The sequence below is a fragment of the Coloeus monedula genome (genome assembly GCF_965178545.1).
Source record: "Coloeus monedula genome assembly, chromosome: 28".
Lineage (NCBI taxonomy): Eukaryota > Metazoa > Chordata > Aves > Passeriformes > Corvidae > Coloeus > Coloeus monedula.
In genome coordinates, this window is record NC_138808.1 from 5,078,421 (window position 1) to 5,103,467 (window position 25,047).

The following is a 25,047-nucleotide window of genomic DNA, read 5'->3' on the forward strand; positions in this document are numbered from 1 at the left end:
AAACAGCAGTGATTCCTTGAGCAAGAGCCAAGAGGAGCTTTTTCTGTTCAAGAGGGAACGCCGTGGGCTTGGGACACGGGCAGCATCCTGGATCACAAGCGGATACAAGGAATGGCTTCTGGGAATCCACCTGTAGCAAGCTCCCAATACTGTATTTTTTCCATCTCTGGTGGCTTATCAAGAGGGTTTATTCTGGAGTGGAGGATGGGGAAGAGGGCCAAGGAGGGTATTCTCCACATTGTGGCTGTTTTTTCCTTGGAATCTCCCTTTAGCCAACTTCAGCTGCTCAAAAACAATCAGTATATCTATGTCAGAAACACATCTGAGCTCTAGACTGGGAAAGGAAAACACTCTCAAGTGTAAGCCTTGAGGCTAAAACAGGAGAGTGGCCACACACTCTCCTTCCACTTACTGAATCGGTGGGAGAGGAACCCAGGGTGACACCCAACATTATCCCCAACGCTTTCTTTTTCAGGGCATCAACCTCCCAAAATGCTTTTGCTGATAAAAGACTTTGGACTCCGTTTTCAGCAGGCTCACCCAGTCAAACCTTTTAAACTCTGCTGTTTCCTGGAGGCAAGGACCCAGGTGGCCAGAGCTGCCACTTACTTACGATCTGCAGCTGATGGGATCCTTGGAATGCGCCTAGCCTGCATACCACCTGCCTTCGGTAGCTCTGGTTGAAGCTCATCTCTCCTACTTCTCAAGTCATCCTCAAGTACAGGAGTTTTGGAGTTGTGTATGCTGTGAGACTGGTTTGGGTGGCCTGTCCCTTGGGATGCTGCTGTGTGTCCAGGAGGCACCACCTTCATGTCCTTCCTGTCCATCCCCTCTTTAACCATGGGCCTTGGCAAAGTGACACCTGGGTTCAGGCTGGATTTCAGGATTGTGGTCCCCTCGGGCTTGCCCATGGTGGGAGGCTTGGTGGGAAATCTTCTCACTGGGGAAGGTTGGCTGTGGTGCTTGAGACTTCCCCCTGGAGCTGTGCCAGGTGGCTTTCCTACAGGTTGCCTCACTGTAGTAGTTGTTCCCTGGTTTTTCCCTGGGTTTTTATGTAGCAAATTATCAGAAGCAGGAAGGAACCGAGAGGGCTGCAACGGCCGAGTTCTGGTACTTGTATTTTGAGACACACTCTTTGACTCTGGCAGGGTTTTCCTGAATTTATCCAGAACTGGCTCTTCCTTAGGCTGGCGGTTACTAATTCTGTCTTTTGGACCCAGAACAGGCCTTGACGTTACGGCTGAGCTTTGCCTGTGGGCCAAGACTCTCTTCTTCCCGAGACCGTTTCCATCAGATTGTAAAGCTCTGATCAGCACCGGGGGTGTGGAGGCTCGTGGGCCGAGGTTTTCCTTGTGGCAGACTAGCCTGTCCTGCAGCCCCTCATTCAGGGAGTGAGGTGCTCCAGGAGAGGGGTGGTCACTTCCCACCTGAGGTGCTGCTGCAGTGACAGTATCCTGTGCAGACTTCGGGTTCCTTTCTGGATTTAGGTGACCTGAGCTTGAAGGTGGGAGCCTGTCTCTGGTCTGTGCAGAAGCAGGAAGCTTCCCATTGTTCCCCGGCTGCACTGGACACACCCCTGCTGCTCTCTGGGATGTATTTGAAGGCTTCTGCTGAGCAGTGTGGCCAGAGTGCTGTGTGGATTTTGCTCCAAGCTTGCCATGCCCTTGAGCACCCTCCATCACGTTCCCAAGAACATCCTCCTGGTTCCTCTCAATCTGGAAAGACAAAGCAGCCCTCAGCTCCAAGGAGACCGCAGCTTGGTCAGACCCTGACAGCTGGCCCAGGGGACAGTCATGACAAAGCAGCCCAGGGGACAGTCATGACAAAGCAGCTGTCAACAGACCAGTAACACAACACCCACCAGGACATGGGCAAAGGACCAGTCTTCCAAACTGAAACTCCTAACTAAGCTAAACTCCTTTGAAAAATAATTAGTTGACTCACTGCCAGCTACTTAGCTGTCTGTTGTATGCCCCCATTTGGAGTCAGGAACTCACAACCCTGACTTGGGGATGTGGTTTTCAAAGCAAGTTACAGATCTGAATTGCAGCCAGGATGAAAAATTATTATGACTAGAGTACATTCTCTTGTGACCCTGTGTTGGAAAGGGAAAAATGGCCTGGTGGCTCCGGTGGGGGGAGAAATTGCAGTCCCAAACCAATGTGGTTGATAAGAGCAAGCTCTGTTCATTAGCAATCCAGAGGCACTTCTATAGTATACCAGCTTGGTAACTCTTAAGTGGCTTAAAACTTATCAAAGCACATTTCTACTTCTACATAATTGGACTTATATTGGCAAGCTTCTACAGTTATGTTATAATTAAAAGAATTCAGAGTTCACCTCCCCCTCTCCAGATCTTATCCACACAGCTGTACATCTTCAAAACTCCCTCTTTGTTTCCCAGGCCTTTTTCTCACACAGGCCTTTTTCTCATGCAGAGTTTTTGCTTGTACAGTCCTTTTATTGATCCCAATAATTCTATCAATGATCCATGCCCCTGATCCCTCAATAATTCTGCAACAAATTCCCTCTTTTTCTTTTGGACAAGCTATACTTGATTGGCTAAAGATGTAGTGACTTTGTATGTTATCTTTTGCAAGCATTGGAAGGCAAGGTGAACACACTATTATTAATAATATTACTAGTCCTACAGTAATCAAATGCTACACAAATAAAACTAGCCATGATTTTTAATCCTAATAACTTTAACCATCCCTCTAAGCTGAGACCATCTTCTTTTTTCTGTAATTGTGTAGTTAATTGATGTAACTCACTTATCTGCTTGTGAAGTAGGAAAAAGTGGTTAGAATGATTTATACAGCACATACCTTGGAACTTTTCACAGCCGTGGCTGTGAGCTAATAGAAAATCAATGGCTACTTAATTTTATAATATTATATGTCTAACACTAATAACATTCACACTTAACTCATTAAGCATTTTCAAGGCTATATTAAACTTATCCCTCTCCCAGCAAGCAAGTTTATGCAAAATAGCGTGAGCCCTGGCTGCTAAAGTACCAGGTAAAAACATAAATGCTAACTAAATTAACTGCTTTTACTTGATCTAAATGGGCAGACAGCTGATTGAAAATGCCTGCTAATGCTCTTGTCTCAAGACAGTCAAAAAACAATTTTTCACTTTACTTCTGTGTCTGGTGCTATACCCAAAAATTTATGTAATATACCCAAAAATTTATGCAATTCTTCTTCTTAGTTTTGTCTTTGGAAAGGGTTCCCCAACACCCACCACAGGTCACTAGCAACCACCCAGGGCAGCTGTTACATTTGCCCCAGAGTCTCACTATTTCTCTTGCTACAGAGAGTGGTGGATCTGGCAAGTCCTCAGTTCCTTCACTCAGCCACGTCTGCAGCCTCTCTCAAGGCTCCTCAGGACAGGTCTCAGAGTCCCAGCTGTTGAAGTAGTGGCATCACTTTTCTCAGGAGCTGATGCTGACTGTGCCTTCTCGTTTCGGGGTCTGTAGCATGGCACCACTTTGCTGGGCACAGCTCTGGTCAGTGATGCAGCGATGACTTGTCCCTGTTGTTGCAGGACATTCTGCAGCATTGCAGTCAGTCCATGTTTGTTCCCAGAGCAGGAACTGTGAAGGGGTTAATAACAACTGTGCGATGCTGGTGCAGTCCTTTGAACACAGGACATCTGCTGTAAAGATAGACTGCAAAATGCCTTGTGTAGATAAGTCAGCAAGCTTTTTGATTACTTTTTGCATTATTTGTTGGTACTTCTCCTTCTTTTGGGGCTGCTTCCGGGCCACCCTGGCCGGCTTTGGCTTTGCAGGAGATGAAACCGCAGAAACCGCACTGCTGCTGGACGTCCCATTGTTCGGCGGGGGGGGGTTACTCTCTGCCGCTTTTGGAGGGGCTTTAGGACCTCGGGGTTGCTCTGCCGCTTTCGGTCGGACAGCAGGGCTGCCTGTGTCTGCTTGGCCCGCCTGTGCCCCGCTCCCTGGGTCGGGTGTCTCAGCTTCCGCGTTCGCAGCCATTTCTCCCTCGGTCGTCGGAGAGATAACATCCGGCTCTGCCGAGTTTAGCAGCTCCTGCACTGAGCGGACGGGTGCTGCTGTGTTTTTAATCGGTTTTCTCACGGCCAGCCCGAAGGACCGTGCTACCCCGGACTCGGCTCCGGTCTCTGCCCGCCGCTCCGTAAGACCTGCGTCTGTTTCTTTCCTGGAGCTGCTACAGCCGGCACTGCCACTCTCTAAAGTCTCTATGGCAGCTGCAGCCACTGTCTGTTCTGTTTTTATTTCTGCGAGAGTGCCAGTTACTGCTCTCCAGGTGAATTTGAGAGCTTTTGTTTCTTTAGCTTTCTTTTTAAACGATCTTGGATCAGCTAGTTCCTTATAAAGTGCACTTCTTTAAGTCCCCGCTTTTCTAAAAAGCATAAACCAAGGGCCACCTCTGTTTCCATAACTGCGTCTCACCGCAAACTGCATCTACCCGCAAAACCGCGTCTCACCGCACTGTCCCTGCTGTCAGGGTCGTGCAGCCTTCAGGTTTAGCCCTTGTCAGCCAAACGGCGGACCCCGATGTCAGGTCAGTCCAGACTGGGATCAGGCGAGCCGCTGATCCTTACGCCCGCTGGCGCTGCTCCAGCACCGCAGTTGGCTCCCGCCGGGTCGAGAACAACGAAGTGCCAGTCCGAGTTCGAGTTCTGAGTTCGGGCGCCAAATGTTGGAAAAGAAAAAAATGGCCCAGCGGCTCCGGCGGGGGGAGAAATTGCAGTCCCAAACCAATGTGGTTGATAAGAGCAAGCTCTGTTCATTAGCAATCCAGAGGCACTTCTATAGTATACCAGCTTGGTAACTCTTAAGTGGCTTAAAACTTATCAAAGCACATTTCTACTTCTACAGAATTGGACTTACATTGGCAAGCTTCTACAGTTATGTTATGATTAAAAGAATTCAGAGTTCACCTCCCCCTCTCCAGGTCTTATCCACACAGCTGTACATCTTCAAAACTCCCTCTGTTTCCCAGGCCTTTTTCTCACACAGGCCTTTTTCTCATGCAGAGTTTTTGCTTGTACAGTCCTTTTATTGATCCCAATAATTCTATCAATGATCCATGCCCCTGATCCCTCAATAATTCTGCAACAACCCTGTAAGTAGCAATCCTGAGTGAGACCCTTTGAGCTCTCTTGGACTGCTGTGGGCTGTGACCAGCATCTCCCTCTGAGCGGGACATCTCAGAGCCAGCAAACTCTCACGTTTGCTGTACTTGGAGGAACAGCAAATGATGTCAACAGAGCCTGGGCTGATGCCCCCTCTCCCCAAGGCTCAACCCTTTGCCTGTTGAGAAGATACAAAGGCATCAACATGAGTCCTTCACTGAATTTGAGGGGGAAGTTTTTTCACAGGTATCTACCTTGTAGAAACTCTTTAGGTCTATACGTGTGTAAGTATGCTACAGCAAATGTTCCATGAATGTGGCTTTCCTTGGTTCTTAAGTACTTTAGATGTTTAAGTCAGGCCTGTAAGCAAGTTACTGTTGTGCTACAGTAAATTCTATATGAATCCTTTGTTAAATTGTTTAATTTAACCTATTCAATAAATACTGTTAAGTGCTGTTAAAACCTTCAGGCCTAAACTGTTGGTCAAGTCCAGTGCTCAGATTAGCAAGACTGTCCGCTCTGAATCTTGTGACTCAATGGACCTTCCTTATTCCTTTCTATCCTTACCCTGCCTCACTCCCCCAGTCTCCACGTAGGTAATTTTTGAGTGGGTTTTGGTTTTAGATTGATTGATTTTAGATTTTAGCTTGCTTTTTCTCTATGTGCTTTAACCATCCAGTTAGTAGAGTGAACCTTGACAATGAACGTTGTCATGCTTTCACTTTTATATTACACCTGCTTTTGCTGATACCTTTGCCAGTGATTCTTTAAGCAACCATGAAACACTCATTCGTGAGAGGGGACCCTGTTCTGCCCAGACTCACTTAAAGCATGAGAGACCCAAAAGCTTCCTACTTACATGCTTGAGTTTAGAAACTGGCTCGAAGGGTGGATTCAGGTGATGAGTCCAGTTCTTTAAAAAGTGTCTGTAAAAGTCAAACAAATTATCAGGTTATTTATCAGCCATAAGAAAAGCAGAAAGAGTTAAATATCTAACCCACTGCTGGTTGTCTCAGACACAGGAGCTTAGGAGTAGTTTTCAGAAATCAAAAACCTGTCAAGGAATACTAGCCCATACTACGAATTCTTTTTCTTTTGTGTGGCAACAGAAAAGCAACACAAACCATTAACATCCAAGGTTGTCACCAAACTTCCATGGACAACAAAGCTAACCAAAATGATTCCTGCAGGCAACTGTCTGCCTGCCAGGTAGGGGGTTTGGAGGCTCCCAAATTGCCCTGTGTGTCACAGACAGATGGGGTCACGCCGCTGCCACGCTGCAGGTCATAGTGGTGCCTCAGAGAGTCCTGAGCGGGGTTCACTGCAGTGTAGCTGATCCACAAGCCTTGCAGCTGTCCAGGCACTGGCAGCTAAGCAGGAAGGTGGGACAGCAGGCCACTGTCAGCTCCCACAGTCCTGTCCTCTCCTCCTCACAGAACTGGAGCCCTCTGACAGCAGCCAGCTGGGGAGTTCTCCCATCCCTGTGCTCCAGGGTAGCAGCTCAGCCCTCTGGGAAGATGAATGCCTGCACAAGTACTTTTCCATAAGAAAGAGCCTAGAGAGTGAGGGGATCATCTTCTGTTCTGCCCAAGTGCTGCCCTATGCCAAAAAGAAAGGTCGTGAATCTTCTCTCATTTCTATTACATTAGTGGCATTTCCCAGAGCCTGGTGACAGGAACTGGTTTGCTCTTTGATCCTGCTTCTTCTCTTCCTATTTTCCTGCCAGATGCACTGAAAACACCCCTTCCTGATACGAACATATTCCAAAGGCCACTGGAAGCTGCCATTAAAAACCAGTGGTGAGACTCCAATCACCCTTTCCTTGAGACCTGGTTCTGAATCTGAGTTTTTAGCAGCAAGGCTTGTTCTGCCAGAGCCAGGAGCTGAGATGAGAAAGTTTCACAGAGACTCATAAAATAGCAGAAGAGACACCATCAGCCACTGGGAAATGCCAGCACTCAAACCATCCCTCTGCTCCTGCTGCCAGTAACCATAGACCAGTGCCAGGGTGCTGTGGGGGCAGAGCCCAGACAGCGAGGCCCTGGCAGGAGCTGGTTCTTTGTACGCAGGCCAGAGAAGGCAGACACTGGCCAGTGGGGAGAGCCAGCTATACCTCAGACCTTTACATATTGTCTCATCCAAGCCCAGCATCCTCCTAACTTACTTTGCGCTTGGGCATTTCAGCCTTTCCTTGGCTGCTTGGCAGTTCTGCGGCCGGCTCCTCCGTTGCTCTGCAGAGAGATGACAGGAAATGCAGTGCACACAGCACGGTCTCAGTTCTGAAAGAACAAATATCTGTGACAATGGATTTCTCTTAGTCTCAAACACTACATTGCACATCTCTCAAGCTCCCTGCCTGGGGAACCTGGCAATGCTGTTCCCAGAAATTCCCATGCACATGATACTGCCCAGAGGCTCACTGGCACTTGAGCTTCCCGACCCTCACAGAGTGATGCCACTCAACACCCCAGCTGTGCAGGGCTCAGTTTGCAGAAGGAGCGGGGAGATGCTGCCCACGATTCCGTTTCAGCTGTATATGCCGCAGGCCTGCGCCCACTAGCAGCCAAGCCCTCTTCTAACACAAGTAAGAGGGAAAAGCAAGGAGCGTCTCAAAAGGAGGAGAAAGGATACTTCCGACACTCCCAGTTTGGCTGCGGCACCAGGGCACCTGTCATAGGTTAGCAAGCATAGTCCCGAAAGGGATGTCCTTGCTAAGGGGTGCTTACAGCTTCCTCTGGGACCTGACAGAACCTATCAGCGGCCAGTTTGAATATGGACAATTCTCTGAGCCACTTAAAGTTGTGAACACCTCTGTGATCCACATTTAAGAATAGACAAACTCCCCCTCCAGGCTCTCTCTCGTTTCCGGCGCTGGGACAGGTGGCTGCGGGCCCCGTGTGGGGGCCAGCGGGCCCGGCCAGGCCCTGCTTGGGCCAGGCCGGGCCGGGCCACGGCCATCCTGGAGCCATGGACCTGTTCCAGCCGTGGAACCCCCCCCACTGCCTTGCCGTGGGCAGCCGGAGCGGCTCGGCTCTCCCCCCTCTCCACTGCGATAAGAAAAATTCAACATTCCAGCTGCAAAGCTGCAAGGCCGAGGTGAGATTAACCCTTTTATTGCTGTGAAGAGCTGAAAACCTGAGGGAAGAGAGAGAGGAGATGCTTAAAGCTGAAATTCTGTTGTGAAGCTATGATATATCAGAGTATCCTGTTGTAATTTCATGAAGATATGGGGGGTGGAGTGTTCAACTCGTAAGCAAAAGCACCTGCGCCGAGATAGGCAGATGCTGACGCAGCTGTAATTTCATGAGAAGTTTGGACAGGGAGAGATGGACCAGATGAGGACTTTGGCTCCAAACGGGAAAGGAGAAAACCTCAGTCCCTAGAGATGCTCTCAGAGATAGTCCTAACGATGAAGATGAGGAAGACCCTTTGCTCCCAGGGAAGGAGAAGGGCCTCTGTTTTTGTTTCTGAACGGCTCAACCTTAAAATTGTACCCCAAAAAACTTCAAGAGTGGACCCTCGAAAGCAGTTGCGGGAAAAGCTGCAAGTCGGGGGAAAGGACTCACACGCAGGCAGAGAGACTCCTCTTCCTAAATGGACTGAACGATATTTGGAAGTGGGCGGCTCTCTCGTTGTGATAATGTTTTCATAGCACGAGCAAGAAGAGACTTCTGTTTCTAATGGACTGAACAAGGTTTTTATGGAAATGGTAAACAGACTGAACATCTTAAGGGTTGTCTTTTTACATTGTCAGTGGGAGAAGGGAGGAAGGTGGGGGGAGGAGGAGAGTTCTGAAGGTGGTATAACTTTTTTTCCCTTCTTTTAGGTCTGTTAATAAATTTCTTTATATTCTTTCAAGTTTGGGGCCTGCTTTGCATTTCTCCTAATTCTTATCTCACAGAAGATAAACAGTAATGAGTATTTTAGACCAAACCACTACACTAAATTGGTGTTTCTGCCTGGTTACAAACCCAACCTGCTACACCACACAGTGCCACACCACACCATGCTGTGCTGCACCATGCTGTGCCACATAAGGCATGGTGTGGTGTGAAATTGCATGACATGGTGCACCACATCATACTACGTGATATCATGCCACACCCTGTAATGCCACGCCACACCACTCATTGTCCTGCCGTGCTGTGGTCCACCATGCCATGTGCTGGCAGCAGCTGGCTCAGAGGTGACAGCTCCAGGTGGCTGCCAGGGCTGCTGGGGATCCACCATGGGATGCCCACCCCAGTCACCTCCCAGCTATGGTGTGGGCATGGAGACAGGGTGGTGGAAGGTCCTGCGTGGGTCTGACCAAGTCAGGATGGTTCCTGGGCCGTGGGGTGGCCACCCACTCCCTGGGTTTTCACCCAAAAAGCAGCCAAAACAGAAGGATTTTCCCATCCATAACCCTATCCCACATGAACAATGAGCTGAGCAATGCTGTCCTAGAAAACTTTTTATTTCCACCTCCATCCACATATAAGTTAAAAGCAATCATAAATAAGAGGGCGCAATAAGTAAGTACAAAAGCAATGGGCAGATACAATAAATAAATAAATACATACATACATACAGATTGGGGTGGCTCGAGCCCATGGGGCCCAGAGCTGCTATTTCACATGAAATAGATGGGGAGGGGGGTTGCGTCCCAGGGGGTTGTACTTAGTACATACAGCCTGAAAACCAGTGACTGCCGGTTGGGTTGATGCAGGGTCCTCAGCGCCCGCTCAGCTCATAGGTAGCAATGTTCACCTGGTCTGGGGTGTTCGTGATGCTGACAGGCTGGCGGGGCTGCAGGGATGTGCAAACGAACCAGCCGGGGAAGGCAGCCGACTCGAAGCGGGTGGTCCCCTCAGCTGGGCTGTCCAGGCGATAGAAGATGAAGCGGGTCAGCTCCACACTCTCAATATCCCTCCTGACGTCTGCTTCCTATAACCACGGAGGTGAAATGGGAGTTAAGGTGGAATAGAGCCCCCAGCCCCACAGAGGACACACTGGTGGGACCCCCTGCTCACCTCCAGCTGCAGCACGGGCTTGGTGCCACTCATCACACATGACATGTAGAGCCGGTAGCCCTTGATACCCAATGCCACCGGCACCCTTCCAGACCCTGGGCTGCCCTGTGATGACCGGGGACGGTACAGAGCGATGTTAAGCTTCACTGCAGAGAGAAGGGACAGGTAAATAGGCGGTCCTGGGATTGTGGGTCAGCTCCTGGATGGTCCTGGGTTTGGGGAGAGGGACGGTGGGACGGGACCATATGCTCTCACCTTTCCGTCCAGCAGAAGGTCCCTGCAGGTGCAGTGCCACCAGCTGGGTGGGTGACTCCAGTACGAAGCATTTATGGTCAATGTCCAGGATGTCAAAGGACTGGGAGCGAGTGTAGCGGAAAACGGGTGCCCCAGTATAACTGCCCTTGATGCACTGGAAGGAGACGGGCTCTGTAGGGAGTGAGACAGTCAGGGGGACGCTGATGCTCCCAGGTCCAAGAGTATCCCCCAAGAGTATCCTCTGGCTGGAGTGACACCCCTGACATCACCCTCCTACCGAAGATATCGTCCAAGAAGCTGCCAAGGTCACTATCGGCAAAGTCCTTGTGCGACGGCTGCTTTAGGAGCTTGGTCACAGCAGCCACCAGGACGGCAGCCTGGCGAAAGGTCCTGGAAAGGTGTCCTTTTGTCACTGCCACCTGGATGCCCACCCCAGGCGATGTCACCTCCAAGTCCAGTTGGGGCTTTTGGGGAGGAAAGGGGATGCAGAGTGAGAGCCTGGCTTCCATACCACACGGACCCCACTGCTCCCACCACCCCAGCGTTACCTTCTGTGGGCAGAAGCAGTTGGGGCCATACAACGTCTCCTCATTCAGGCTGAAAGGCAAAGGGAGATGGTGAAGCCAGGGTCACGAACGCAGCAATCACATCCCCAAAGTCTTCTCTGGCACATCTGTTCTTACCTGCTGCTCTCCAGTGTGTCCAAATCAGGGACGAATGCCATTGCCGTCACTGGCTGCAGAGTCCTGGGCAGAGCCTTCACAGCACCTGCAAACTGCTGAGGCGCTTGGCTGCCTGCTCCTGCCTGTACCGCCTGCAGGGCTGCTTGGCTGCTCTCTGAGCCCGGCGTCAGTGGGGCTGGTTTTCAAGAGTCTCTAGAAGGAAGCATTGTCAGAGTGGGATTTCCAGGTTTCGCAATGCCCAGTTTTGCCCAATTACTCTGTTGAGACTGGAGGGCTGGAGGGGCTGGTTGCCCCCAAGCAGTGCAGTGGGGAGGCAGAGCATGGAGCAGAGCAGGGGATGCTCCAGGACCAGAGTGTGGGGCAGAGCAGTGAATGATCCGGAGCTGGGGTGTGGGGCAGAGCCAAAGCTTCCCCACAGCTTCCTTCTGCACTGCCCAGACCCCTGGTGCCATGGCCAGCTGTGTGCCCTCTGTCACCCCTCTTGTCCCCACTGCTCCAGCACCAGTGGGTGCAGGACCCTCCTGTCCCCTCGGTTTCTTGTGCCCACGCATGCCACCCTGGGGACATGGCCTCCAGGGCCATGGCCTTCAGGGACACCCCTCATCCTCGTGTCCATCCAGTGTGCCGGAGATTGCACCATGCTGGGGAGGGCCGGGGATGTGCGTGGCCGGGCTTGCGTGGACTTGGGCTGTTGGGGTGCTTTCCTGGCACCTGTTTCACTTCCTGAAAGTGCCGTCCAGCCCTGCACAACTCCTGGGGCCGAGACTGGCACCACCATGACTCAGTGTCAGGAAATTGCCAGAAACCCAGAGCTCCCGGAGCACTTCCTGTGCCCTGCTGAGCATCCGCTGGCTGTCACACTTCCTGGGATGTCCCCAAAGGCCTGAGGTCCCCCAGGGCAAGGGGTCCTCCACGACACAGTGGAAGTCCCCAGGCCGTGGCAGAGGTCCCCAGGCCACGGTTGGGGTCCTGAAGCCACGGTGAGGGTCACCAAGCCATGACGAGGGTTGTGGGCCATGGACCACGGTGCGTGTTGCCAGGCCATACCAAGGGTCTCCAGGCCACGGTGAGAACTCTCTGGCCATTCCGGGGGTCCCCAGACCCCACACGGGATCCCAGGCCCCGCCAGGACCTTGCCCCGGCCCGCCCCGGCCCGGCCCGGCCCGGCGCTCCCCGCCCGACGGCGCAGCCGCCCTGGGCCGGGATGGAAGGGCGGGGCAAAAGGGGCGGGGCGCCGCGGCGTAGTGACGCAAGGGCGGGGCGGGGCGGGGCCAGAGAGCGGGGCCGCTGTCAGAGCCGGGGCCACGAGCGGGCTGTGCGGACGTGCCGGTGGGTTCCACGGCAGGGCCGGACGGTGGGGCCGGACCCAGCCGGGCCGGAGGGCCGGGAGCGGGGGCCGGGGCCGGGGCGGGGCGGGGGTCGCGCCGGGGGCCGCGCTGGGCCGGGGGCCCGCGGTCGCGCCCCGGTGTCCTTGGCGCCGCCCGGGCGCCTGGGAGGAGGGGAGCCGGGGGGCGGGGCTGTGGCGAGACGGACAGCCGTGCGGCCAATGGCAGAGCCCAGCCGTTGGCTCCGCTCCTATAGACGGCGCGGAGCGCCGAGTGCGGGCGGCGGCGGCGGGCGGTGATTGGGGGGCGCGGGGCGGGGGCGGTCCTGGCGCGCTCTCGGGGGCGGGGCGGGGGTCCCGCTGCCCCTTCCCGCGCCCGCCGGCACGCGGGGCCGCCTCGCGCCTCACGGGTCCCCCCCGCGCCCTCTCGGCAGGGCCGCTTCGTTCCGTTTGCCCGGTCGGAGGATGCCGTCCGAGCCCGCGGCGCTCCCTGGCGATGTCTGGTGGGCTCTGGTGGGCCGGGGTCGGCGGTGTAGCGGCCACAGAGGGTCTGCCCCGGACCCCGCCCGCCGTGAGGCCCTCGCCCGCCGCGGGCCCGGAGGTGCCCGGTGCTGGATCGGCTGTGGCTGCAGCCGGTGGCTGTGGCCCCGCTGCTTCCTGGAAAGTGGAGTTTATGCTGTTTTTAACCTAGGACGCGTTCCTAAATTCCAAGTCGTTCCCAAGTACCCGCCATCTAGGCTGACGTCCCCATCCCGATTGCGGGTGGGTCACATTTAGCACTTTAATCTGCTTATTGGTGAGCTCTGGGCCGTCATCTGTTGTGGGTATTCCTGAGGTTTGACCTTTTGGTGAGGTTTGGGCTGTGGCTGGCTGCCCCTCTGCACTTTCCTCAGTCATCACTCCCAGTGTGACCTTTGCATTCCTATTTGACCCTGATATCCCTTATCTCAGGCTCGGTTTACTACGTCTTTGCTTCTGGTTCTGTATTTTGATCCTACTTGCAATTATCCCAGCTCCAAGCTTGTCTTGTCTCTGTCCAGGCTCCTAGCCAACCGTTCCTGCAAGAGATCCTCAAAGAGGATCCTCAAAGCTAGTTCTGCTTGCTTTGGGTCAACCTCCGGCATTAACCTCACTGTTTTCCTGAGAGGTCGCTGGATGCTGCTGAGTGACAACACCGAAACTGGACATGAAACTGGAGATGTTGATGCTGCTTCTGTCCTAAAGCTTTTTCCCTGCCATATGCATGCCTGTGCTCTGGCACCTGATTCAGTTGACTCTCTGAAATGCCACAGAATTGTGGAATGCTTTGAGTAGGAAGGGACCTGAAAGATCGTCCAGTTGCACCTCTCCCCCCCCCACCCACCGTGGGCAGGGACACCTTCCACTATCCCAGGTTGCTCCAAGCCCCATCCAACGTGGTCTTGAACTTCCAGGGATGGGACAGCCACAGCTTCTCTGGGCAACCTGTGCTAGTGCCTTAGCACCCTTGCAGGGAAGAATTTCCTCCCAGTATCCCATCTAACCCTGCCCTCTGGCAGTGGGAAGCCAACCCCCCTTGTTCTGTCGTTCCAGGCCCTTGTCTAAAGTCCCTCCTCAGCTCTCTTGGAGCCCCTTTAGGGATTGGGAGAGTCTCTAAGGTCTCCCTGGAGCCTTCTCTTCTCTAGACTGAACATCCCTGACTTTCTCAGCCTTTCAGATAAATACCTGTGTGTGTTATGCTGTGCAGATCTGAAGAGGGTGAATCCCCAGTGCTGTGGCACTTGTGGTCCTGCACCTTTCTTGCCAGGTGTGATTGTGGGCAGGGTGGAAAGGACAAGTGGTTCCCTTTTTCCTATGGGTAAATCTGTCAAACACTTTGGCTGAATTCAGGTGACTCTGGGTCTTCCTCAGGCTGTTTGAACCAAAACCTTATGGTTTGTGATGGGAAGTGTAGGCGCTGTCATGCCAGGCAGACAGAACTACAGAATTGCAGAATATGCTCAGCTGGAAGGAACCCACAAGGATCATCAAGTCCAACTCCTGGCCCTGCACAGGACCATCCCCAAGAGTCACACCCTGTGCCTGAGAGCGTTGTCTAAATGCTGCTTGAAGTCTTGCCAGGCTCGGTGCTTTGAGCACTTCCCTGGGGAGTCTGTTCCAGTGCCCAAACACCCTCTGGGTGAAGAACCTTTTTCTAATACCTAACCTAAAGCTCCCCTGACACAACCCTCGGGTCCTGTTACTGAGAAGAGATCAGTGTCTGAACTAGATTCAGCAAGACAAACCTGGAAGGCTGGCTGGCAAAACGCTGGCCATGGAGGTGTGTTGTTTTCTCTAGTCCCTTGTGAAATTTCTTTTTAATCTGGCGAACGCATGATAAGTGCTTTGACATTGGGCTGCTGCTCGTTAAACTCTTCTGGAATATGGAAACCAGCCAGCTGGGTCACCTCTAGCCTTGGGCCCTGCCTCTTGCGGGAGAAGCTGGGTGGAAAGGGCAGCTCCAAGAAGAGCAGCTCCAAGAAGAGCAGCTCCAAGTGCCTGCACTTCCTTCGGGATGATCCTGCTCCAGTGCTTTCCTTGGGCTGCGCTGGTTGGTTGGATGTGTGTAAACCCCATGGCTGACCCTGTGGCCAACCCCCTGGCTAACCCCAGGCCTCCCGGTACATGCCCTACTGAAAGCTGCAAGTTGGGAGCTCTCAAAGGTCCCACGCCGGCTCTGGGTTACTTTTCTGGGTTCTCTGAGCAGGGGAGAGTCCCTCTCTGGGTCTTTCATCTGCATTGACATTCTTGGGTGTGGGCTTTTGAGGAGAAGCAGTCTGTCCTGGAGTCCACTTCTCAAGTGCTTTGCAGTACTATACCCCTACTTTGCAAGCACTTTCCCCTGTAAATGGTTTGTTCCCAGCCTTATCCTGGTGCACGTCACAACAAACCAAGAAGAAGAAAACCTCGGCCAAGCAGAGTGGTCACAGAAATTGAAGCCCAGACCTACCTGGGAGGCAGAGCGATGGAAGAAGCTGAAATTAAGAGATGTGGGTGGCTTTGGTGTGCAGCGGCTCCTTCGAAGCCAGTGTTGGGTACCCAGCAAGCAAATTTGCTTCGCACTGTCATGACAGGGGAGATGATGATGCCACGCTGCCAGGGATGGGAGAGGCAGACCTGGCCATGCCAAGTGTACTGAGCGTAAACTGCATTTCCAAGCCGTGAGGGACCTGGCTGTGAGACAGGGTGGATGGATGAATCCAAATTAGAAACTGATCCTAAGCTCAGTTCTCCGTGCTCAGGGGAGGGGGTGGTCTCTGTTCAGTGCTCTCCTGCAGTTATTCGTAACCCACTTTTCTGTTCTCTCTCAACAGGAACTTGTGTGAGGCAACAGGACAAAAATGCTTAACTTAAGGACTTGTGCGGCAAAGCTGAGGCCGTTGACGGCCTCACAGACTGTAAAGACAATTTCCCAGCACAGACCAGCAGCACCTAGGACGTTCCAACAGCTCAGGTGCTACAGTGCACCGGTGGCTGCTGAACCGTTTCTGAGTGGGACTAGTTCTAACTATGTGGAGGAAATGTATTATGCTTGGCTGGAAAATCCCAAAAGTGTACATAAGGTAAGGATCAACCTTGCCAGGACGTCACCTTCACTTCTCTGTGTGTCTGAGCAGTGGGTGCAGGTAAGTGCCAGCTCTTGAGGAGGAGTGAATTCATCTGTAGGGGCCAGACGTTTGTGGACGGTCCTTCTGCCTCACTTTGCCCAAAAGAAACAGCAGTGATTCCTTGAGCAAGAGCCAAGAGGAGCTTTTTCTGTTCAAGAGGGAACGCCGTGGGCTTGGGACACGGGCAGCATCCTGGATCACAAGCGGATACAAGGAATGGCTTCTGGGAATCCACCTGTAGCAAGCTCCCAATACTGTATTTTTTCCATCTCTGGTGGCTTATCAAGAGGGTTTATTCTGGAGTGGAGGATGGGGAAGAGGGCCAAGGAGGGTATTCTCCACATTGTGGCTGTTTTTTCCTTGGAATCTCCCTTTAGCCAACTTCAGCTGCTCAAAAACAATCAGTATATCTATGTCAGAAACACATCTGAGCTCTAGACTGGGAAAGGAAAACACTCTCAAGTGTAAGCCTTGAGGCTAAAACAGGAGAGTGGCCACACACTCTCCTTCCACTTACTGAATCGGTGGGAGAGGAACCCAGGGTGACACCCAACATTATCCCCAACGCTTTCTTTTTCAGGGCATCAACCTCCCAAAATGCTTTTGCTGATAAAAGACTTTGGACTCCGTTTTCAGCAGGCTCACCCAGTCAAACCTTTTAAACTCTGCTGTTTCCTGGAGGCAAGGACCCAGGTGGCCAGAGCTGCCACTTACTTACGATCTGCAGCTGATGGGATCCTTGGAATGCGCCTAGCCTGCATACCACCTGCCTTCGGTAGCTCTGGTTGAAGCTCATCTCTCCTACTTCTCAAGTCATCCTCAAGTACAGGAGTTTTGGAGTTGTGTATGCTGTGAGACTGGTTTGGGTGGCCTGTCCCTTGGGATGCTGCTGTGTGTCCAGGAGGCACCACCTTCATGTCCTTCCTGTCCATCCCCTCTTTAACCATGGGCCTTGGCAAAGTGACACCTGGGTTCAGGCTGGATTTCAGGATTGTGGTCCCCTCGGGCTTGCCCATGGTGGGAGGCTTGGTGGGAAATCTTCTCACTGGGGAAGGTTGGCTGTGGTGCTTGAGACTTCCCCCTGGAGCTGTGCCAGGTGGCTTTCCTACAGGTTGCCTCACTGTAGTAGTTGTTCCCTGGTTTTTCCCTGGGTTTTTATGTAGCAAATTATCAGAAGCAGGAAGGAACCGAGAGGGCTGCAACGGCCGAGTTCTGGTACTTGTATTTTGAGACACACTCTTTGACTCTGGCAGGGTTTTCCTGAATTTATCCAGAACTGGCTCTTCCTTAGGCTGGCGGTTACTAATTCTGTCTTTTGGACCCAGAACAGGCCTTGACGTTACGGCTGAGCTTTGCCTGTGGGCCAAGACTCTCTTCTTCCCGAGACCGTTTCCATCAGATTGTAAAGCTCTGATCAGCACCGGGGGTGTGGAGGCTCGTGGGCCGAGGTTTTCCTTGTGGCAGACTAGCCTGTCCTGCAGCCCCTCATTCAGGGAGTGAGGTGCTCCAGGAGAGGGGTGGTCACTTCCCACCTGAGGTGCTGCTGCAGTGACAGTATCCTGTGCAGACTTCGGGTTCCTTTCTGGATTTAGGTGACCTGAGCTTGAAGGTGGGAGCCTGTCTCTGGTCTGTGCAGAAGCAGGAAGCTTCCCATTGTTCCCCGGCTGCACTGGACACACCCCTGCTGCTCTCTGGGATGTATTTGAAGGCTTCTGCTGAGCAGTGTGGCCAGAGTGCTGTGTGGATTTTGCTCCAAGCTTGCCATGCCCTTGAGCACCCTCCATCACGTTCCCAAGAACATCCTCCTGGTTCCTCTCAATCTGGAAAGACAAAGCAGCCCTCAGCTCCAAGGAGACCGCAGCTTGGTCAGACCCTGACAGCTGGCCCAGGGGACAGTCATGACAAAGCAGCCCAGGGGACAGTCATGACAAAGCAGCTGTCAACAGACCAGTAACACAACACCCACCAGGACATGGGCAAAGGACCAGTCTTCCAAACTGAAACTCCTAACTAAGCTAAACTCCTTTGAAAAATAATTAGTTGACTCACTGCCAGCTACTTAGCTGTCTGTTGTATGCCCCCATTTGGAGTCAGGAACTCACAACCCTGACTTGGGGATGTGGTTTTCAAAGCAAGTTACAGATCTGAATTGCAGCCAGGATGAAAAATTATTATGACTAGAGTACATTCTCTTGTGACACTGTGTTGGAAAGGGAAAAATGGCCTGGTGGCTCCGGCGGGGGGAGAAATTGCAGTCCCTAACCAATGTGGTTGATAAGAGCAAGCTCTGTTCATTAGCAATCCAGAGGCACTTCTATAGTATACCAGCTTGGTAACTCTTAAGTGGCTTAAAACTTATCAAAGCACATTTCTACTTCTACATAATTGGACTTACATTGGCAAGCTTCTACAGTTATGTTATAATTAAAAGAATTCAGAGTTCACCTCCCCCTCTCCAGATCTTATCCACACAGCTGTACATCTTCAAAACTCCCTCTTTGTTTCCCAGGCCTTTTTCTCACACAGGCCTTTTTCTCATGCAGAGTTTTTGCTTGTACAGTCCTTTTATTGATCCCAATAATTCTATCAATGATCCATGCCCCTGATCCCTCAATAATTCTGCAACAAATTCCCTCTTTTTCTTTTGGACAAGCTATACTTGATTGGCTAAAGATGTAGTGACTTTGTATATTATCTTTTGCAAGCATTGGAAGGCAAGGTGAACACACCATTATTAATAATATTACTAGTCCTACAGTAATCAAATGCTACACAAATAAAACTAGCCATGATTTTTAATCCTAATAACTTTAACCATCCCTCTAAGCTGAGACCATCTTCTTTTTTCTGTAATTGTGTAGTTAATTGATGTAACTCACTTATCTGCTTGTGAAGTAGGAAAAAGTGGTTAGAATGATTTATACAGCACATACCTTGGAACTTTTCACAGCCGTGGCTGTGAGCTAATAGAAAATCAATGGCTACTTAATTTTATAATATTATATGTCTAACACTAATAACATTCACACTTAACTCATTAAGCATTTGCAAGGCTATATTAAACTTATCCCTCTCCCAGCAAGCAAGTTTATGCAAAATAGCGTGAGCCCTGGCTGCTAAAGTTCCAGGTAAAAACATAAATGCTAACTAAATTAACTGCTTTTACTTGATCTAAATGGGCAGACAGCTGATTGAAAATGCCTGCTAATGCTCTTGTCTCAAGACAGTCAAAAAACAATTTTTCACTTTACTTCTGTGTCTGGTGCTATACCCAAAAATTTATGTAATATACCCAAAAATTTATGCAATTCTTCTTCTTAGTTTTGTCTTTGGAAAGGGTTCCCCAACACCCACCACAGGTCACTAGCAACCACCCAGGGCAGCTGTTACATTTGCCCCAGAGTCTCACTATTTCTCTTGCTACAGAGAGTGGTGGATCTGGCAAGTCCTCAGTTCCTTCACTCAGCCACGTCTGCAGCCTCTCTCAAGGCTCCTCAGGACAGGTCTCAGAGTCCCAGCTGTTGAAGTAGTGGCATCACTTTTCTCAGGAGCTGATGCTGACTGTGCCTTCTCGTTTCGGGGTCTGTAGCATGGCACCACTTTGCTGGGCACAGCTCTGGTCAGTGATGCAGCGATGACTTGTCCCTGTTGTCGCAGGACATTCTGCAGCATTGCAGTCAGTCCATGTTTGTTCCCAGAGCAGGAACTGTGAAGGGGTTAATAACAACTGTGCGATGCTGGTGCAGTCCTTTGAACACAGGACATCTGCTGTAAAGATAGACTGCAAAATGCCTTGTGTAGATAAGTCAGCAAGCTTTTTGATTACTTTTTGCATTATTTGTTGGTACTTCTCCTTCTTTTGGGGCTGCTTCCGGGCCACCCTGGCCGGCTTTGGCTTTGCAGGAGATGAAACCGCAGAAACCGCACTGCTGCTGGACGTCCCATTGTTTGGCGGGGGGGGGCTACTCTCTGCCGCTTTTGGAGGGGCTTTAGGACCTCGGGGTTGCTCTGCCGCTTTCGGTCGGACAGCAGGGCTGCCTGTGTCTGCTTGGCCCGCCTGTGCCCCGCTCCCTGGGTCGGGTGTCTCAGCTTCCGCGTTCGCAGCCATTTCTCCCTCGGCCGTAGGAGAGATAACATCCGGCTCTGCCGAGTTTAGCAGCTCCTGCAGTGAGCGGACGGGTGCTGCTGTGTTTTTAATCGGTTTTCTCACGGCCAGCCCGAAGGACCGTGCTACCCCGGACTCGGCTCCGGTCTCTGCCCGCCGCTCCGTAAGACCTGCGTCTGTTTCTTTCCTGGAGCTGCTACAGCCGGCACTGCCACTCTCTAAAGTCTCTATGGCAGCTGCAGCCACTGTCTGTTCTGTTTTTATTTCTGCGAGAGTGCCAGTTACTGCTCTCCAGGTGAATTTGAGAGCTTTTGTTTCTTTAGCTTTCTTTTTAAACGATCTTGGATCAGCTAGTTCCTTATAAAGTGCACTTCTTTAAGTCCCCGCTTTTCTAAAAAGCATAAACCAAGGGCCACCTCTTTTTCCATAACTGCGTCTCACCGCAAACTGCGTCTACCCGCAAAACCGCGTCTCACCGCACTGTCCCTGCTGTCAGGGTCGTGCAGCCTTCAGGTTTAGCCCTTGTCAGCCAAACGGCGGACCCCGATGTCAGGTCAGTCCAGACTGGGATCAGGCGAGCCGCTGATCCTTACGCCCGCTGGCGCTGCTCCAGCACCGCAGTTGGCTCCCGCCGGGTCGAGAAGAACGAAGTGCCAGTCCGAGTTCGAGTTCTGAGTTCGGGCGCCAAATGTTGGAAAAGAAAAAAATGGCCCAGCGGCTCCAGCGGGGGGAGAAATTGCAGTCCCAAACCAATGTGGTTGATAAGAGCAAGCTCTGTTCATTAGCAATCCAGAGGCACTTCTATAGTATACCAGCTTGGTAACTCTTAAGTGGCTTAAAACTTATCAAAGCACATTTCTACTTCTACATAATTGGACTTACATTGGCAAGCTTCTACAGTTATGTTATGATTAAAAGAATTCAGAGTTCACCTCCCCCTCTCCAGGTCTTATCCACACAGCTGTACATCTTCAAAACTCCCTCTGTTTCCCAGGCCTTTTTCTCACACAGGCCTTTTTCTCATGCAGAGTTTTTGCTTGTACAGTCCTTTTATTGATCCCAATAATTCTATCAATGATCCATGCCCCTGATCCCTCAATAATTCTGCAACAACCCTGTAAGTAGCAATCCTGAGTGAGACCCTTTGAGCTCTCTTGGACTGCTGTGGGCTGTGACCAGCATCTCCCTCTGAGCGGGACATCTCAGAGCCAGCAAACTCTCACGTTTGCTGTACTTGGAGGAACAGCAAATGATGTCAACAGAGCCTGGGCTGATGCCCCCTCTCCCCAAGGCTCAACCCTTTGCCTGTTGAGAAGATACAAAGGCATCAACATGAGTCCTTCACTGAATTTGAGGGGAAGTTTTTTCACAGGTATTTACCTTGTAGAAACTCTTTAGGTCTATACGTGTGTAAGTATGCTACAGCAAATGTTCCATGAATGTGGCTTTCCTTGGTTCTTAAGTACTTTAGATGTTTAAGTCAGGCCTGTAAGCAAGTTACTGTTGTGCTACAGTAAATTCTATATGAATCCTTTGTTAAATTGTTTAATTTAACCTATTCAATAAATACTGTTAAGTGCTGTTAAAACCTTCAGGCCTAAACTGTTGGTCAAGTCCAGTGCTCAGATTAGCAAGACTGTCCGCTCTGAATCTTGTGACTCAATGGACCTTCCTTATTCCTTTCTATCCTTACCCTGCCTCACTCCCCCAGTCTCCACGTAGGTAATTTTTGAGTGGGTTTTGGTTTTAGATTGATTGATTTTAGATTTTAGCTTGCTTTTTCTCTATGTGCTTTAACCATCCAGTTAGTAGAGTGAACCTTGACAATGAACGTTGTCGTGCTTTCACTTTTATATTACACCTGCTTTTGCTGATACCTTTGCCAGTGATTCTTTAAGCAACCATGAAACACTCATTCGTGAGAGGGGACCCTGTTCTGCCCAGACTCACTTAAAGCATGAGAGACCCAAAAGCTTCCTACTTACATGCTTGAGTTTAGAAACTGGCTCGAAGGGTGGATTCAGGTGATGAGTCCAGTTCTTTAAAAAGTGTCTGTAAAAGTCAAACAAATTATCAGGTTATTTATCAGCCATAAGAAAAGCAGAAAGAGTTAAATATCTAACCCACTGCTGGTTGTCTCAGACACAGGAGCTTAGGAGTAGTTTTCAGAAATCAAAAACCTGTCAAGGAATACTAGCCCATACTACGAATTCTTTTTCTTTTGTGTGGCAACAGAAAAGCAACACAAACCATTAACATCCAAGGTTGTCACCAAACTTCCATGGACAACAAAGCTAACCAAAATGATTCCTGCAGGCAACTGTCTGCCTGCCAGGTAGGGGGTTTGGAGGCTCCCAAATTGCCCTGTGTGTCACAGACAGATGGGGTCACGCCGCTGCCACGCTGCAGGTCATAGTGGTGCCTCAGAGAGTCCTGAGCGGGGTTCACTGCAGTGTAGCTGATCCACAAGCCTTGCAGCTGTCCAGGCACTGGCAGCTAAGCAGGAAGGTGGGACAGCAGGCCACTGTCAGCTCCCACAGTCCTGTCCTCTCCTCCTCACAGAACTGGAGCCCTCTGACAGCAGCCAGCTGGGGAGTTCTCCCATCCCTGTGCTCCAGGGTAGCAGCTCAGCCCTCTGGGAAGATGAATGCCTGCACAAGTACTTTTCCATAAGAAAGAGCCTAGAGAGTGAGGGGATCATCTTCTGTTCTGCCCAAGTGCTGCCCTATGCCAAAAAGAAAGGTCGTGAATCTTCTCTCATTTCTATTACATTAGTGGCGTTTCCCAGAGCCTGGTGACAGGAACTGGTTTGCTCTTTGATCCTGCTTCTTCTCTTCCTATTTTCCTGCCAGATGCACTGAAAACACCCCTTCCTGATACGAACATATTCCAAAGGCCACTGGAAGCTGCCATTAAAAACCAGTGGTGAGACTCCAATCACCCTTTCCTTGAGACCTGGTTCTGAATCTGAGTTTTTAGCAGCAAGGCTTGTTCTGCCAGAGCCAGGAGCTGAGATGAGAAAGTTTCACAGAGACTCATAAAATAGCAGAAGAGACACCATCAGCCACTGGGAAATGCCAGCACTCAAACCATCCCTCTGCTCCTGCTGCCAGTAACCATAGACCAGTGCCAGGGTGCTGTGGGGGCAGAGCCCAGACAGCGAGGCCCTGGCAGGAGCTGGTTCTTTGTACGCAGGCCAGAGAAGGCAGACACTGGCCAGTGGGGAGAGCCAGCTATACCTCAGACCTTTACATATTGTCTCATCCAAGCCCAGCATCCTCCTAACTTACTTTGCGCTTGGGCATTTCAGCCTTTCCTTGGCTGCTTGGCAGTTCTGCGGCCGGCTCCTCCGTTGCTCTGCAGAGAGATGACAGGAAATGCAGTGCACACAGCACGGTCTCAGTTCTGAAAGAACAAATATCTGTGACAATGGATTTCTCTTAGTCTCAAACACTACATTGCACATCTCTCAAGCTCCCTGCCTGGGGAACCTGGCAATGCTGTTCCCAGAAATTCCCATGCACATGATACTGCCCAGAGGCTCACTGGCACTTGAGCTTCCCGACCCTCACAGAGTGATGCCACTCAACACCCCAGCTGTGCAGGGCTCAGTTTGCAGAAGGAGCGGGGAGATGCTGCCCACGATTCCGTTTCAGCTGTATATGCCGCAGGCCTGCGCCCACTAGCAGCCAAGCCCTCTTCTAACACAAGTAAGAGGGAAAAGCAAGGAGCGTCTCAAAAGGAGGAGAAAGGATACTTCCGACACTCCCAGTTTGGCTGCGGCACCAGGGCACCTGTCATAGGTTAGCAAGCATAGTCCCGAAAGGGATGTCCTTGCTAAGGGGTGCTTACAGCTTCCTCTGGGACCTGACAGAACCTATCAGCTGGCCAGTTTGAATATGGACAATTCTCTGAGCCACTTAAAGTTGTGACCACCTCTGTGATCCACATTTAAGAATAGGCAAACTCCCCCCTCCAAGCTCTCTCTCGTTTCCGGCGCTGGCACAGGTGGCTGCAGGCCTTGTGTGGGGGCCAGCGGGCCCGGCCAGGCCCTGCTTGGGCCAGGCTGGGCCGGGCCACGGCCATCCTGGAGCCGATGGACCTGTTCCAGCCATGGAACCCCCCCCACTGCCTTGCCGTGGGCAGCCGGAGTGGCTCGGCTCTCCCCCCTCTCCACTGCGATAAGAAAAATTCAACATTCCAGCTGCAAAGCTGCAAGGCCGAGGTGAGATTAACCCTTTTACTGCTGTGAAGAGCTGAAAACCTGAGGGAAGAGAGAGAGGAGATGCTTAAAGCTGAAAGTCTGTTGTGAAGCTATGATATATCAGAGTATCCTGTTGTAATTTCATGAAGATATGGGGGGTGGAGTGTTCAACTCGTAAGCAAAAGCACCTGTGCTGAGATAGGCAGATGCTGACGCAGCTGTAATTTCATGAGAAGTTTGGACAGGGAGAGATGGACCAGATGAGGACTTTGGCTCCAAACGGGAAAGGAGAAAACCTCAGTTCCTAGAGATGCTCCCAGAGATAGTCCTAATGATGAAGATGAGGAAGACCCTTTGCTCCCAGGGAAGGAGAAGGGCCTCTGTTTTTTGTTTCTGAACGGCTCAACCTTAAAATTGTACCCCAAAAAACTTCAAGAGTGGACCCTCGAAAGCAGTTGTGGGAAAAGCTGCAAGTCGGGGGAAAGGACTCACACGCAGGCAGAGAGACTCCTCTTCCTAAATGGACTGAACAATATTTGGAAGTGGGCGGCTCTCTCGTTGTGATACTGTTTTCATAGCACGAGAAAGAAGAGACTTCTGTTTCTAATGGACTGAACAAGGTTTTTATGGAAATGGTAAACAGACTGAACATCTTAAGGGTTGTCTTTTTACATTGTCAGTGGGAGAAGGGAGGAAGGTGGGGGGAGGAGG

General features: G+C 51.3%; 2 protein-coding genes and 1 long non-coding RNA gene across 3 annotated transcripts; 1 reads left to right on the plus strand and 2 right to left on the minus strand.

Moving 5' to 3' along the window:
- Window positions 1-478: 478 nt before the first annotated feature.
- On the minus strand, window positions 479-8,402 carry LOC309582801 (uncharacterized protein). Its single transcript, XM_082298171.1, has one exon. It carries the CDS (start codon window positions 1,677-1,679, stop codon window positions 606-608), a length of 1,074 nt encoding a protein of 357 aa, XP_082154297.1. The 5' UTR covers window positions 1,680-8,402; the 3' UTR covers window positions 479-605.
- Window positions 8,403-9,840: 1,438 nt separating this feature from the next.
- LOC309582814 (interleukin-1 beta-like) lies at window positions 9,841-11,118 on the minus strand (the record flags this gene model as incomplete). The annotated part of the gene is made up of 5 exons (XM_082298196.1): window positions 9,841-10,053; window positions 10,140-10,285; window positions 10,395-10,565; window positions 10,672-10,991; window positions 11,078-11,118. 5 exons carry the CDS (start codon window positions 11,116-11,118, stop codon window positions 9,841-9,843), a joined length of 891 nt encoding a protein of 296 aa, XP_082154322.1.
- Window positions 11,119-12,340: 1,222 nt separating this feature from the next.
- LOC309582904 lies at window positions 12,341-24,430 on the plus strand. The gene is made up of 3 exons (XR_014227134.1): window positions 12,341-12,406; window positions 15,734-15,982; window positions 16,608-24,430. It is a non-coding gene; the product is annotated as an uncharacterized lncRNA (long non-coding RNA).
- Window positions 24,431-25,047: the final 617 nt, after the last annotated feature.